Raw genomic sequence first — 17,093 nt, forward strand, 5'->3', positions numbered from 1 at the left:
TTCAGAAATATTTTTGGTACTTTTAACAGCCTATACATCACAATACTTAACGTGCGTACGCATTGCTCAACCATGAACATTTAACACTGCAATGACAAAAAACCTCTGAAACCTCTATGATGAGAGATTCGCGTCATCAGGCGTTAGGGACGTCAGCCGTCTCTTCCGCTGGGCTCGTTACTCCATTAGTATTGGAGAACTTAGATACTCTTACAAAAAACGCTGGGGTTTAAATTATTTGTCTGGATTTCTACGAAACTGATCCGATTGTTTCGAATATTGTTTTCTGCGGAGTTTATTCAATCATTATTCTTTCCGAATGAATATTTTCAATATTTAATTTTCCATTGCAATGGTTAAATAATGTTTCTCATCGTCGTGCAAAGGGTGACATGATATCTTACCGTTGGCCCTTCGAAATTCGAAGGCTGAATGAACTTCGATCACGAAACCTTATAACAACCGCCATAACCTACCTACCTGGAGTTCCATTTTCTCTCGATTCCATTTATGGAACGCAACCACAGAATACATACAAACTGCCCACCTCTCGATGGGGATGTTTCGGAAAAAAATCGATTTGAGGGAAACCAATGGGTCAATAGAACCATTGAGATCATTCGATCATTTGGTAGAAAGTCATTGGAAGTAGTCATGCTGAACCATTCAAGGAATAAAACCATCAATTAATAAGAACGAGTTCACGAAAATATCTCGCATGTAAATCTTTCTGCATGTGCGCGAATTTGACATTCACCTGAACAAACAATGACCATTAAAATCTTCCATATTTCGTGAGAACAGAGGTTAAAGCAGAATGGGAACAAGTTAAAACAGAATTTCCACATGGATCATGACTGGGCGTGTGGGAAAATGTCAGAGGTTAAACGGAAGAAAAGAAGGATTTCATGCTCACGCCAAGGCTACCATAAACTGATACTTTTCATGGCGAGGGAATTACAAAGCGTCCTTAACTAGTTCCTCTTTCTTTATTCCTTGCTCGGAAAGAGATTAATGACTTCACAATTTTGTCGTATCATCATGTGTACAGCAAAAATAACGATGTAGTCAGTTTATTTAAAGTTTTAAGTACTAGCTTAATTCAAACGCTGTTCACATTTGAGTACCTCATGCACAATACTTATCCTAAATTTAATTTAATGTAATTTAGAAAGACAGTCGAATCTTCAAAAAACTCTTTCGTGAAGATGAATACGGTCGTCATTAGTTAATGACATGAAAAGAGAAAGGTTTTCTGGTACATTTGATTGAAATAGTGTTTGGATGGTTTGAATGCAACAAAATTTATTTAGGCGAAATTTCCTTAGCTACTCCTAAAGCAATCTTCCAATTTAACTTCATTAAAACAATTTCCTGAGCTACTCCTAAAGCAATCTTTCAATTTAACTTCATTAAAACAATTATTTTCTTACTAGAGCGCCGACATGCAAAATACCTGGAGTAGGCGAAATCATGGAGCGGCTTCCTTATTCTTTCCTCTTTTTCCTTTATTCACTAATTCTTTTCGAGGGACGTCACATTCTTACAGCTCATGACTGAAGGTAACACAACTTTTACCTTCTGCTCTTTCACAAAAATGCGACATTTTTTACCGGCATCGCACCAAAACCGGTTTTTAGGTTGAAATAATCAGACTGTTCGATAGTTTTACAGTTAAAATTAGACTAGTTTTTACATTCAAAATTCTATATGCTAGAAAAATGTATATTAATTAACTTGGCACATATTTGCACTTGCTGAAAAATTTAAATCAACATGCTAGTTTTCCACACAGTTCTAGGGGTCGATAAAAATATTTTTTCAAGAATGTAAGGGTTCATATCTTATAATTTTAAAAATTAGAGTGTGTCACATATTTTGGATGAAATACTATATTAGTTATGGATAAAAACGTTCCGTAAAGGAAAATAAAAATTCGCACCTTCATATAAACTCACGCTGATGAATAGTTAATGGCTGCCGTATATTGTTCTACCTCGCATTGCGATTTTCCACTAGCTTTCAGTTACGCTGTCTTACCTGTCTTGATTCACACCTTATGATTACCTCTAAATGTGTGATCAAATAAATGTATTTTTCTGCAAGGATCTCTGGAGCAATTAATAGGCGATTGTAGTTCAGGGACGAGAGTTTACATCCCAGAATTAAAGAAAATAAGGGATATTTTGAAAATAGGAGCTGATATTTTCAAAACAATTTTATTTGTATTCTATATTCTATTGTTTCAGGCTTCACTTCGTGGAAGTATTTAATATCCATACTAAAAAGAAAGACTCGTACTTTTCCACAGATTTTATTATACGGTACAACGTGTTTCACCGACTTGCGGCATCATCAGGTACAAATTTGCAAAACAGAGTAAGAATATATACCCTCAGGACAGAGTGGGGGCGGGGAGGGTTGGAAGGATTTGAGAGTGGTGGGGGCTCGCAGGTGCGTTGATGGATTGTTTTGACCATTTCCAGGCTAATTTCTCGGAGAGGAGTGGGGAGGGGTGTGGGAATAATTGCTCATTACAAAGTGTCGTGTTGGGGTTCACCAAGTGCCTTCTAATCTCTAATTGCTCGAGAGCGTCCATTTTTGGGAGTGTGTGTAATATCTCTGGGACAAAGTCACTGCTGTGGTCGAATTCTAGTAAATGCTTGGCGAAGAGAGAGTTGTTATTCTGATTTTTGTGACACCTAGCGTGTTCCTTGACTCGTAACTTGATATTCCTGCCGGTCTGACCGACATAAACGCTGTTGCAATCCTCGCATTTCAGTTTATAAATGCCTGATTTGAGAAGGCTATCATGGGTGTCTTTTCCATTGGCTAGAAGTTTGGAGAGGGTTATGGGTGGGTAGAAGGCTGCTTTGAGTGAGGTGGGTAGGCAGTTGGAAATCCTATATGAAAGATCTCCCAGAAATGGGATCGAGCACCACTTAAAATCTTTAGATACTGCGGGCTGTGATACGAAAATGCTTTTTATGGCCATTGCTTTTTGTTTTTTCCGTAGTAATGTGTTAACTAGTTTGGGGTTGAAACCATTGTTGGTAGCTATATTAGTGATATTCACGAGTTCAATGTTGAAGTTTTTGGGGGAAAGAGGGATGTGTAGGAGGCGGTGGATCATGGAGTGGAGGGCTGCGTGTTTGTGAGAAAAGTGGTGTGCGGAATCATTAGAAATTATGTGGTCTGTATAAGTGGGTTTTCTATAAATTGCAAATTCGTGTCTATTATCCCTAATTGTGATTGTCAAGTCGAGGAAGTTGATGGTGCCGTTGACGTCTTTTTCCATGGAGAAGGAGATATTCCGATGAAGAGTGTTTAGGTAATTAAGGAAGGAGTCTAACTGTCGGTTGGTTCCGGTCCATAGGCATAGTATATCGTCAACGTAACGAAACCAATAGCCCACGTTTTTGTTATGCTGATTGTCAGCATTAAAAAGATGTTCTTCTACAGAATTGAGGAAGACTTCGGCTAGGAAGGGGGACAGTGGGGAACCCATAGCTAACCCATCTGTTTGGCTGTAAAGAGTGTGGTTTAAACTAAAATAATTCTGGTTAACTATCATTTTGATAAGGGTCTATTCTGGTTAACTATCATTTGCTCTGTCTGTTTTGCAAATTTGTACCTGATGATGCCGCAAGTCGGTGAAACGCGTTGTACCGTATAATAAAATCTGTGGAAAAGTACGAGTCTTTCTTTTTAGTATGGTTATTTGTATTCATTCATAATTCCTGTAAGGGGCTATTCAGAAAAAAATATCCAGGGTTTCATGTCACTATGTGATCGTACCCCAGATTTTCACAGATCGCCCCATCATCACGAATTAAAGGAGCGACAAAAATTTCGATACCCATTCAAAATCTTTAAATTTAGAAATTATTTATGATTTTTATTAGAACAAATAAATAGAAATAGGAAGGTAATATTACAATTTTATCTCCCTATTTCTATATAATAACATAATTGGATGACAATATTTAATGATATGATTGATTGATTCATGTGCATTGCGTGGGTTTTCCAGTGGTGTTCGAAATCATAGTTTTTCTCTACTCGCTAGAGGAAGCGTTAGAAAGATATATCTAGTCTTTATTCATGAAAATGAGCATGATATTTTTGTCAATGACTATAGTACTTGATTAGGGAAACAGACTAGGTTTATTGGGCTGTAATATTCATCAAATACAAACTTCACTTAGTACCAAAATAATTTTGAAACCTAGCATTGATGTCCGCTTAGTAGCAAGCAAAATATATAGATGTAACATGGTTCATCAGTTTGTTTAGTGATTCTAACATTGTGAAAAAACTATGTTTTCTCAAAAATCTTTTGAAACTGTTCTCAGACGGTCATTAATGATTTTTGCATATTCTGGATGCGAAATTCACGATCTGTTTAATTAGAGGACTATATATGATATGATTAACCCTTAGGGTTAGGTTTCAAGCCCAGTTCAGTGTAGCCACTCCCTCCACATCGTCCTGCAGGGCCTACACACCCTCTTCTTCCTCTCTCAGGGGACCCTGCATCACTTTCCAGGATTCTCTTAGCCCTGGCTAGCTAAGTAAACTTTTTGGCTAGTACAGACTTTCTTATGAAGTGTAACGTGTGTCCACTGGCTTCAACAAGGCATGGTACAGTCTGCACTCGTCACATGTTCTGTAATTGCGAGGTGACTGCGCTGAAGTTCGGATTTCCTGATTCCAGTTTCCACGACCAGATTAGGCTGTGAGAAAAGGTGGCATGAAGAGATCCAGAAACCTATTTATGTGTTGATCTAAAATGAGATAATGATTGGAATGGATGTAAAAGCCTCTGCTTATTGACTATATACCTGACTTACAGAAAATGCCAGAGCGACAGTTTATGAAACTATGAAGGAAAAAGCAATCCAAAAGCATTGGTAATTAGCAATTTTATTATACTTGAACTCTCTGAAACGTTATCTCACAAAATAGAACTACTAAGGCTGCACATTTACACAGAAATTTGAAAATGGATTAAAATCATAACCCTCTCGTCTCTTCATGTAGATACTATCTGTTGCTACCAACATATTTAAAGTTCAAATTATAAATACCTAAATTTAACTTTAGCACTCGTAGTTTTGAGGAGCTAGTCCTTATTGGCATTTCATTTTACGAAGCGTTTTTTGATAAATTTAAATTTTCCCACCCGCGAAATACAACTAAATTTAGCGGTTAGAAATATTTAGATCAAGTACATAGGACGAAAAAAGTTTTTAGTTTTAGCAGCTATCGTACTACACCCTCTAGGAGGTGAAAGTTCAGCGGTACTCCAGAGATTTGTACAGAAAAATGCTCCAAATTTGAAAATTTTAAACATTTTGAGGATCAGAGATTCGAATAGGGATAGAGAGAATATTAGATTAATTTGTAATTACGTAAAATGGGAGAAGAACTCGTGAGATTGATTATATGTATTGCGATTTTCATTGAATGTACAAAGAATTCATGATGCGGTGAGTTTTCAAGTTTAGAACGGATGATATTGGGTACTGATTTGGATAAAAATTGTGCAAGGACTGACAAACTTCACTCAAATGTTTTCTTACGTAAATAACTTGAACATTGGATTATTTTTAATTTCTCAAAAGAGTTATTTTTCGTTTTGGACGGATATCAAGCAAAGAAGATAGCCAAATCAGTTTTTAAAATAATTTTATTTGCAAGAAAGCCATAAAATAGAAAGATATTCTTCAAAGATCTCTGAATTCAATGAAACTTCATTATTAATTAGTGTCTGTTCTTGTACATACACTTGACGCGATACTGATACAAAAAAACAAACGTACTTGCTACTTCGTTGCAAGGTAAAAACTTTTGTGAAAAAACTTGCGAACGTGTAGGAACTTGGCTATGAATTTATTTATGGTAAACGTTTTATAACAGGCATTCATTCGCAACGTGTTAAGAGGGAGACGGTTGTCTCGCCATTTGTTTGAAGAGGTCATAAAGGTCAAAGTTGACTGTCTGGAATAAAACTGGCAGGCTGAGGCCCGTATCACTTGAGGAGATAATTATTGCATAGCATATATTTTCCAAATAGAGTTTTTGTTGAAATTAAATTCTTTTAAAAGAAATTAATCCAACCATTAGTACTACAAAACGTATCATAAAGGGGACTTTCAGGAAAAAATCACAAATGTTCCTTTGCTACATCGTATTTCCATTGCATATTAAAGCTTATTTTGAAATTTGGTGAAGTTTGTCAACTAAACGACAATCAAATTTCATAAATGAGACGTGCAATTAGGAATATCTGTTAGCCAGGAATAATGCCGAAATATTTGGAATAATATTTTGTCATTTCATTTAACTAAATGCGGGCCTTTAAAGAAAAGCGTCTCTCTATAACATCAATACATAGACATTCTTTCTCAAAAATCTAAGGAGCCGTGATGGACTCTTTCTGCTCACCCTATCTTTCCCATTTTTAACATTCTACATGCACTCATTACCCACGCCATTAATTCGACCTTTCTACCTATTCGGACCCACCCAAGCTTCTCTTTCATAGAGTTATTGGAGAGGAGCCAGCTTCTTCACACACCTATTTTTGTTGCCTTGAACAAACAATCATTTCTTGATGAACGAAGGCATTTAGAAAAGTTTTTGGAATGGAGTAGAAATAAATGACTTATTTTTAAATCTAGTCTCCCTGTACCCTAAAGCACTTGTCCCAGCGATGTTACAATGTCTTCGTCCCATCTAGATATCTAAATTCCTTCAGGCCTGCAAAATATGTCTTCGGCTGTTAGTTCTTTGTTTAAAGAGAATCTCCGTCAAGAGAGAAAAAGTTTGAGCTTGGAGAAGAGATGGAAATCTGATGGAGAAAAATCAGGCAAATAAGGCGGCTGTGGCAACAATTCGTATCTTAGTTCACATATTTCCGCCTTGGCAATTACACTTGTCTGTAGGCGTCTTGATGAAAGATGACTTTTTTCGTTGCCGAATCAGGCATTTTTTCCTGTATCGTTTGCTGTAGTTGGTCCAGGAGGTTAGCGTAGTATTGACCCGTAATTGTTTGACCAGTGGAAAGATAATCTATCAGTAGAATCCCACAAAACTGAAGCCATCATCTCTCCTGCCGACCGTATTGCCTTTCTTTGGTGGTGGTGAATCAACATATTTTTACTGCTCTCGCCACTGTTTTGTCTCTGGGGTATAGTAGTGGATTCAAGTTTCACCTGTGGTCACAAACTGGCGCAGAATATCTAGTAGGTGGCGCTTAAAATGGGTCAAACTTGGTTCGGAAATTTCCATTCTGATGCGTTTAAGATCCTGCATCAACAGATCCGTCTAGCAGATAAATTTCTCATGTCCATTTCATTGTTAAAATGTGATATGCCCGTTCAGATGACATCCCTACAGCTTCAGCAATTTCTCGTACTTTCAGTCGGCCATACACCATGACCATTTTATGTACTTGTGCGATAATTTCTGGGGTAGTGGCACATTTTGGCCGACCACTACGCGGATCATCATCTAAGCTGTCCCGACTAAACTTAAACTCGTTTGTCCTCATGGCAACACTTGAATATGAAGGAGCTGAGTCCCCCAGAGTGTTCTGAGTCGGAATGAATTCCCTTTGCTTTCATACCTTTTTTTAAGAAGTATTTCAGCACTGCTCGAATCTCAATTTTTCCATCTTCCTAAATCACTACATGGGAAAAACAACAGAGAGGCGTCCGCATCACTGATCTCTAACCACAGCACTGACGCGTTACGTGTTTACTTATATAGAATTACCTATTACTACATGGGAAACTTGTTGCGCTAGCGCTGACATCTGGTGTTGATTCCGAGAACCTTTCTAACTACCCTCGTACACAAAATTCTTTTTTCCTTCCTTTAAACCTTTCTTCCCTCAGTTAAACGGCTTTCAATCTTCTACAATCCAATGGTAATCCTCCTCAAATCCCAAATTCCTATCTCCAATCCAATCCAATGGTAATTCTCCTCAAATATTCAAGAAAACTTAACAGCTTTTTATTCAAAAATTATTCTGCATTTTCGTATCTGATCTTCTAATTCTTCACATACTTTTTTCAAGACATTTTTTCATTTTCTTCGCTCAGCATTTTATTTTCCTGATATTTAAATAAATATTTGTACTGTAATTTACTGACTAATTTATTGATTTTTAAGCATTTTCGCATATAGTGTAAAATGCAAGTGGCACAATAAGTGTTTGCATGCTCATGCGAAGAAGCTTCAAAAGGAAAAGCCCCAAAAAAACAGGATCTTATTGCTAATTTTCATGTTAATATTTTTAGCTGGGAAATATTTACTTTACCGTAAACACCTCAAAAGTCTTTTCCATTTCCCGTGTTTTCAGTATAAAACAAAATCAATACCTCGAGTTCGTGATACCTCACAAGAGCCTCCTTTCAAATGATCTGCCCTTTTTTGTACTCAAAAAGATCTTCAAATCAATATTTTCGTGTCCTTGTATTTCGGTCTGATTATTGTCTCTCCTTGTATTACGTATTGTTGCAGTAACTTTACCATTGAAATTTTACGTTGAGAAATTTCATCGCAGAGATTTATGGCATCATGTTTCAGCGCTATGTTTTTATATCTTCTGATAGCTTTTATATTTCCTCAGCCGAATCCCTAGGATTCTCTCCCGGGTTTGGCATTTTCCTAAAATAAATTCTTATGTGCGGCCTCTAAAATAACATCTCATGATTGGCAAGTGGCAGCTTCTCGGTTTTCTCCCTTAAAGAGTCTAAATTGTTTCTTCCTTCTCACGAAAAAACGCTTGTCAAAATCCTATCGATTAGTTTTTTTTTAAACTTTGAAATTAAGCCTTCTCCGTTGCGGGCAAACGTAATGTTCAAATTTATTAAAAATATATTTTATTATTGAGTTTTTCAGCTCGTATTTTACAGAAATACTCTTCACATCAAATGATAACATTAATTATGCATAATTCACCGCGTATGACTCCAGACGACCAACACGGTCCCTCATGAGGCTCGTCTGCAGAGATACATGTTGCTGACCCGTTTTTATAACCCATAACACCATTAGTGCCTGGTATAGTCTAACACAGGGGTCTCCAAACTTTTATGAACCCTTCAAGAATTTCTTATCCTTATGAAATAAAATGACTGTCAACGTAAATCTGGCGGGCGTGCTTGGTGGCTTTTGGCAAGAATAATAAGTTTCAGCCTTCAATCGCCAATAAATTCTATATTCTTTTGAGTGAACTTATTATGAATCGCGTCGAGCAGCTAAAATTGTTATTCAGGCAGTGGGGGGTTAACATAATGCTTGAAATTAATAAATGTTTACAGCAAATAGCGAAGAAATATTCCAAAACTCTAGGTTGTATATATTTTTTTTAATTTTAGAGCTCATTTTGTACAAATTTTAAATGTTCAATTTGACTATTTTCAAGAAAGCTTGCTCTAGCATTGCTATTATTATACTTGGACATATTTTTTTATTCACTGTAATGTGATTTACTTTTCACGTCGATCTCTTGGGATTTGGTGGACTCCTCGTCTAACTCCAAGTCGCCAAAAAGCTTCTTGCATTCTTTGAATAGTTCCCCACTGCCCTCTTTTGATCCCTTCACAATAAGCTTATGCTGAAAAATTAGCGAAGCGTTACATTTTCAATTCACCAATTAATTAAAATTAAACCTCAAATCATGGTTTCCCAATGTACTGGTCGAATAACCGCTCGCCAAATCGATCAAATCTGTTATGCCCCGCAGGGTATTATTGTCCTCTTAATTTGAGGAATATGAATATTTAGATGAAATACGCTAACGTAATACGGAAGGGAGGTTTTGTATTGAAGACACTACTCAAAAGTCTAATGTATTATATCTAATGTATTATGTCTTATGTATTATATCTATTAGGTACTTTACGTCAAAAGGTTCAAGGAAAAGACGATTTCCTACAAGGGAGTCAGCTTTATTTCCCGTAACAAAGAATTTATTTAATTTCGATTAGTTTTGGACAGTTCACTCATAAATTAAATGCCCTAAGACGAAAGGGAATCCTTATAAAAGATTTATGGCGTTGAGGCACATATGGGCAAGAGGTTCAGTTTATCAGTACACACAAGTATATGTATGGCCTTTGTTCCTGAATTGGATCACATATAAACGCTACGGTAATAGAGCGGAATGGACTCCTATAGAGCTCTTCTATCAGGTCGAAAGTCCTTATGACACTGATGTAAATAGATATTGGATGTATTTCGTATAACATATTCGATAATTGAGTAATTTATTTAATTATTGGTAGAATTATCAGCATATCCTGTGAGCTGTCGTAACAATCCTTCTGCGCATCTCACTCCACTCCTTATTATCTCCCTTATGTACACTTTTCTGCCATTTTCGATCTTCATCTATCTACTTTTCCCCTATTACCACCATTTCTAAAACTTCATCAATTATTATCCTCTCCTTTCTCCTCCATACATCTCAATGCACTCCAATCTACGCTAATCCTCCTGCCTCAAAAATCAGTTTTTGGATCAATACATCGCTAAGCTCCATATTTAAGTCTTCATTGATTTTTCTTTAATTGCTTGACTCAGCGTGCTCGTCGATGTTCTCCTCTTTACATATGCTTATTTTGTATGCGTGAGTTGGGGGGCTGAGCGAGGGTTCGTTTAGGGGCTAGGTTCCTATTAATGATCTGACCATAGACCAGGATTCATTGGAATTGTGGCTGAAAAGCATAATAGTACAGCAAGTGTGAGTTTCGTGATTGAGGACGTGAATTGAGATTAAAGAGGACCCTGTTTCAGCAATCCACGGAGGGTGCTCTACATCTCTCCATCACTCGGCCTTTTAATATTCGTACTTTGATTATAAAACCCATCGATTTCATTTATTGAGGTAGTTGAGAACTTCAACTGTCATTTTCAATGATAAAAGTCTACGAGTTAGCTTGAATGAGAGCTTGAGAGGAAGTCAAACTTAAAAACATGCCTAAATAACTTACGGATGTATGCTTTGAGACCAAATGGTAACAGGAGGTGTCAATTATAGAAGGAATATATCGATTTAATCTCCCTATTTATTTAGTAAGACACCGCAAATCGTACAAGAGCCATTTTACAGCAGCTGGATTAATACTGAAATAAAATTTCAATATTAAATAGATACATACAAAAATAATAAAATCCCAAGAGTGAGGGACTGATTGACGTTGAGCGATTCACAGCAAGAGCTTTTTTCAAAAATGTGATTAATTAGATTGTTTTATAGACTGATATGGTTTAATTTTATCTGAGAGTTGCGTAGTAATCCGCTATGATACATCACTTGGAGCAGCGCAGCGCGAACACCGGTGCAGCGTAGCCGATTTTGCGAAAGATTATCCAAAGCTAGGCAGCCCACGCGAAAATATTGAATTTGCGTATTGCTCATCATAATTTTTACCGCTGTAACAGCAAGTCCTCTATTTTACAAAGTATAACTGTGGCATCTTGTCTCAAAGCCCGCCAATTCCACCAACGATTAATTGTGAGAACATTTTTAATGTGAATGAAGGTTCAGCTAAGCCTCATGATTATGGATCTTCTTCTAATTTTCACTTTTTCGCGATATTCTTTGTTGTGCCGTGGAATTCATTAATAGAAGACAAATAGGCGTAAGCTCCGGAGCATCCATAGAGCATTTACACGTACTTAGGAAAATGGCGTTATAATTCTTAAGACTTTAGTCGATTTCAATAAAAAATAAAACCATCTTCTTTACCTGCATACGTGCTTTAAATGGAGTAATCAATAAATAATTATTATAACCGAGGTTATACATGGGTATATAGTTCATCATACTTAAATATTATGTACAAATACAATACATTTCGGAGAAAAGGACCGACCTCTAATCAGTTAAAGAGTTATTTCTGAAGAACGATTCAAATTTGTACTTGCTTGTACAAAGCGGGTGCAATTACGCACTGTTCTTTCTTTACCCCGCCCTCTTCCCGCCATTCTGGCCATTCATGGTTCATATTGGCAGTCGAGAGCAATTACCATCCACTTCTGTTCACCTATTCCCTGGTTTGAGACAATGCTGGCTTCAATCTGTTAGCCTGATATTAGGAAAAGTTTTGCCTACTGTTGAAGGAGGTTTTTAGTTTCCCTTCAATTTCCTTAAGGATTTTATTTCCTCTACAAATCTCAACACTCTCTTCCGAATGCGATCTTATTTCCGTCGCGCGCCTAGGCTAGGGAATAAAGTGCATCTTTCGAGCACTCGCTATTATTACCTTTTGAAAAGAGCTATCCTAATGGGTTGATTATTCGGCAACAGCGGGGATAATTAAACCCATGCTCTGTGATCTTATCAGGAGCAGGTCTTCAGGAGATTTCGCTGGGAGCGTAGATAGAAAGGAACTTGACCCCTCAATACTCAGATGCGTGAATTTCACACGCCGTAGGACTGAGAACGAGGTAATCTCTATCCCCACTTAACCAATAAACCTTCTGGTTGACTTCAATGGTTGTTTACTGCACAATGAGAACACATATTATGCGCAATTAATAATGAATTAGTGAATAATGTATCGCGTTTTCGTTGATTAATCACGGCCATGCGGCCTTTGAAAACTCCTAAAAGAAGTTTTTTCCTATTACATTACGAAATATTTATCCATTCCTTCTTCAAATCTTTGTGCGCGACTATTTATGAATATTAATTACATCTTTAAGAGACGGAAGGAGGAGTGCGAGCGGAAGGCCCGGCGTGGAGAGATGGACCCCAGGCTCGAGTTCACCTTCCAAATGCTTATTGACGCCACCGGCCTCCCAAGAGCCGAAATAATGGATTATGTATTCGAGGGAGATATGGTAAGAAAATATCAGGAAATTTCTTCTTCTAAGAAATTTTCTAAGAAATAAAATTTGCTTCGACAGTGTCCTTTGATTCGACCTTAACTCCCCAAATTTTATCAAAATCACACAATCACCCACCAGATTTTTTCGTATGATTCCGGGGTACGATGAGGGAAAAGTCAAGGAAAATTCCACAAATAAAACCTCCCTTATTTCCTGATACGAACAAGGGTTGAAAGTAGAAATATTACTAATTATTCAAGAAACGATAATCAATCTATATTTAAATAGAAATAAGAATTATCAATTTAATTTTGATTAATATTATTTATTTTTTCACTCCCACTGTCATTTACATACAAATATTTCCATTTCCCGTCAAATTTCGGAAATATGCTTTATGCTTTTCCAGTAATTTTGGAAAATGACCTTAAAATGCACAGTTCATAGGGGTTACATGCTTCCAAATGCAGAATCATACTTTGTTTCAAAAGAAATAATTCAATTATTAATAGATTAAATAATTAAATAGACTAAAAAAATTACTACCAACAATTATTACATGTATAATTCATTCATGATTTAAGTATGTGCATGTATGTCACACATTATACTGATTCTGAGACGTGAATAATACAAATTATTTCAAAGACTTTCCCAAAAAATCATTGTTTGCTCTGGATTTTTCAGTTGGATGAAATAAATCTACTTTTTCAACCACACATGCGAAACAAATTGCTGTGGTTTTATCAAGACGCTGAGGAGCCGGAACCTCCACCTCAAATCGAGCAGGTTGGTGTACATTTTCTAATATTTTTCACTTCCTTATTTCACGATTATGGATATACTGGTAGTAGAGTTTACGGAAGATGTACTCCATAAAATTATTATAATAATTGCAAAATTAAAATGAGTATTGTATACATTTTATTGTATTGGGCTAATACAAACACAGCTGTTACGTTCATCACTCATATCCATCTAGCCTTATGAAATTTGCAAGTGTATTCTAATTCTACGACGTCGAAATACCTTAGACCACATTGGAAATAAGCATTTCTCTTGGCTGTCTGATAAGGTCTCCTAGAAGCCATAGACCACTATTTTCTTTGTTTTGAACTTATTAGTAGCGGTAAGTGCGCTTTGTTGTGTTCATTGACGGTTTTTGAGTTACCCTACGGAGCAAAACATTATAAACAAGCTGCATATCTATTATTTATTGCCGCAGAAGAAGACTGTTACACTCTTAGCACCGGGATGAGTCATCGGAAGCAGACTCTCGGGGAGCATAGGGAAGACTGGGCACTAGACTTATTGTGCCAAGGGTTCAACTTCGAGCATGGTTGTGTTTACTTTTGGTGGACAGATTCGAAATTAGACTACCAATGGTACGGAATGCGGGGTTTCATCTTCTTAGGAATTGCATACTCGCCCTGCATAATGCACGTGTACTTCGAGGTGAATCCTAATTACACCTATATCCTTTCGTTTTATCATCTTCATCCCGTTTCTTAAACCAGTATTTTTTCAGTTACGCTAATATTAGAAAAATTATGTTTTTGGGAAATGAGGGCCTAGTCTCCAGTCAGTAAGAATATATACTCGTCTTTTATTAGATAACTGTTTTCTAATAATTATCGAGCCGCACCTTTCAAGTTTACCGAGGCCTAAATTTTTACCCAAATGAATATTTATATTACTAATATTTAATATTTTATTGAAACACCGTGGGGAAAAAAATAGGTAGCAAGAACATGAAATTAGGTTAATTTATGAATTCTACAAACAAGAATGATAATATATAATGTGGGTGAATCAGTAAGGTTTTTACTTTTGTATTTGAATCTCATTACTCCGATACTTCTTGACTCTGGCTTTCTTTGAATATCCATACGTGTTGGGATATCTGGTTTTTTGTCAGTTTAAGTTCATGGCAATTGGTAAAATTTTTGTAGGCAAAACCAGTCAGCAGGGTGGGTGCAGCACCGGGTGGCGTACCTGGTAAGGCAGTGGCCAGCAGCAGTGGGGCAGGGCCATCAGGAGTGGGCGGGGGAGGGCCGTCAAATATGGGCAACATGCTGGGCCAAAATGTTCCACCGCCCCGGAAAAAGAGACTCTTTCTGACGGATGGATGGCAAGAACCCCTTACTGGTCTCTGCATATATATGTTTCGTCTTAACACATCAAAGCAACTACCAGAGGAGGGATTTCATAAGGTAAGTAGTACAGATCTTACTAGTCTTGGCTGGGGAACTTCCTTCTCAGCAGAAATGGTGACACAATGATTGGGTGTGCTCTAGGTAACGCTGGTCCTCATCACCAGATATCTGATAACTTTTTTGATTTTTCATATGATTATTTTCAGTTTTTTTTCGAATTTAAATCATAGAAAACTTAGAGAACTTACGTAAAATCAATATATATATTGATTATATATATCTATATATTATATATAAATATAGATATTGATTATATATATCAATATATCATATATCTATATCAATATATACAGATATATACATATATGTGTGTGTGCATATATATATATATATATATATATATATATATATATATTTTTTTTTTTAAGGAAATCTACCGGTTAAGCTAGGTTTTTGGATGGACATAACTACATAACAAACATTTTATTACTCCTAACAAAACACAAAATCCATCATTCTACTCTATATCAGGTCCAACTTCATCTCTGAGTACTTTCTTCCTCCCTTCATCCCGTCTAACATCCCTATTCTGTTCCTTCCCTTTCCTCGTTTGCCTAACATTCTCCCCTCAATTACAGTCTTCAACATCCCGCTGCCGGTCAATACCCCCTTCAGCCACTTTTCCTGCCGCCATAGGATTGCTCCCAACAAACCACTCTCTTCGCCCACCATACCAAGTACTTCCTCGTTTGTTTTCTTCTCGGTCCATTTCACCTTCTCCATTCTTCTACACACCCACATTTCAAAAGCTTCCAATCTACGTCTATCCTCCTCCTTCAATGACCACGTTTCCGCGCCGTACATAGCTACGCTCCATATCTAAGTTTTTACGAGTCTTTTCTTAACAACCTTACTCAACGTCCCTCTCATCAACTCCCTCCTTGTGAAAGCCTCTTTGCCTAGCGCAATTCTTCTCCTTACGTCCCAACTACTTTGACCGTGTTGGTCCAAAACACTTCCGAGATACGTAAACTGTTATACCTCCTCTAGTTTTTGCCCTCCTATTCTAATGTTAAGCTTAGCCTTTTTCTTTCTAGAAAATCGCATAACCTTTGTTTTATTAATATTAATTCTCATCCCATACCTGTCGACCTTAATTTCCAATTCACGCTTGATCCAGGCAACGCTTGCAGCCCCTTGGCTGACTGACAAACTTAAGCTTGGTCATCAGCGAATTTAACTGATTTAACGAATTCCCCTCTGACTTTCATTCCTACCTCCACTTTTTTCCATGCCTCTTTAATCATTTCCTCCACATAAAGGTTGAACAGCAACGGTGATAATGGGCAACCCCTCCTTACACCTCTTCCTAACACTGCCCATCCGGACTCTCAGTTCCCCACTCGCACCTTATCTATCTGAGACATGTACAGCTTGTGGATCAGCCTCCTGTCCCCCCAATCTATTCCTATTTTCTGCAATATACTCATTAGTTTTTCCCAATTCACTCTATCAAACGCTTTTACGAAATCTACGAAACAGGCAAATACCTCCTACCGCGTAAACGCACATTTTACCGATTATTCATTAGCCTTAGCTCCCCTGATGACTAGTAATCATATGCACATTATACCCTGCGGCCTTGTACATATATATTACAACGTATGTATATAATGCCACGTATGTAAGGGGCCTATTATTTCCGAAAATCTTCAAACAGCTGCCCGCGGGCTGGGAATTGGTGATAGGTGAAATTTTTTTTATGTTGGCATTCACTTGCTGTCACGAACTCCGGCCTATTAGAGCAGGATCAGATTATCTTAATTCATTGGATGCCATCTATTGAACATTCAATGACTTTATTCGATAATAAAGGAAATTATAGTATATCACTGTTCACTTTCCATTCCAGCGCCTTCTCCACGATCTCCTTGAAATGATGCCTCCCGGTGAACTTAATCAGCAATGCCCGGAAGGAAGATTAATCCGCCAACACGAGCGCGTATTTTTTGGTTTTTTTATGTGTGAGCATTAACCGTGTGTCAGCTCGGCTCCTACGCTGGAGATGAGAATAAAGGTCACCTT

At 37.2% G+C, this 17,093-nt stretch overlaps 1 protein-coding gene across 1 annotated transcript in view; it reads left to right on the top strand.

Moving 5' to 3' along the window:
- Window positions 1-17,093, top strand: part of Dhc1 (Dynein heavy chain 1) — a 171,885-nt gene that overhangs the window by 43,122 nt on the left and 111,670 nt on the right. The window contains exons 2-4 of the mRNA XM_071588843.1: window positions 12,727-12,864; window positions 13,540-13,645; window positions 14,833-15,065. Of these exons, the coding sequence (XP_071444944.1) occupies window positions 12,727-12,864; window positions 13,540-13,645; window positions 14,833-15,065 (477 nt within the window). The remainder of the gene's footprint in view (window positions 1-12,726; window positions 12,865-13,539; window positions 13,646-14,832; window positions 15,066-17,093) is intronic.

The sequence above is a fragment of the Hetaerina americana genome, unplaced genomic scaffold, assembly GCF_022747635.1.
Source record: "Hetaerina americana unplaced genomic scaffold, ioHetAmer1.1.p SCAF_3, whole genome shotgun sequence".
NCBI classification, from domain to species: domain Eukaryota; kingdom Metazoa; phylum Arthropoda; class Insecta; order Odonata; family Calopterygidae; genus Hetaerina; species Hetaerina americana.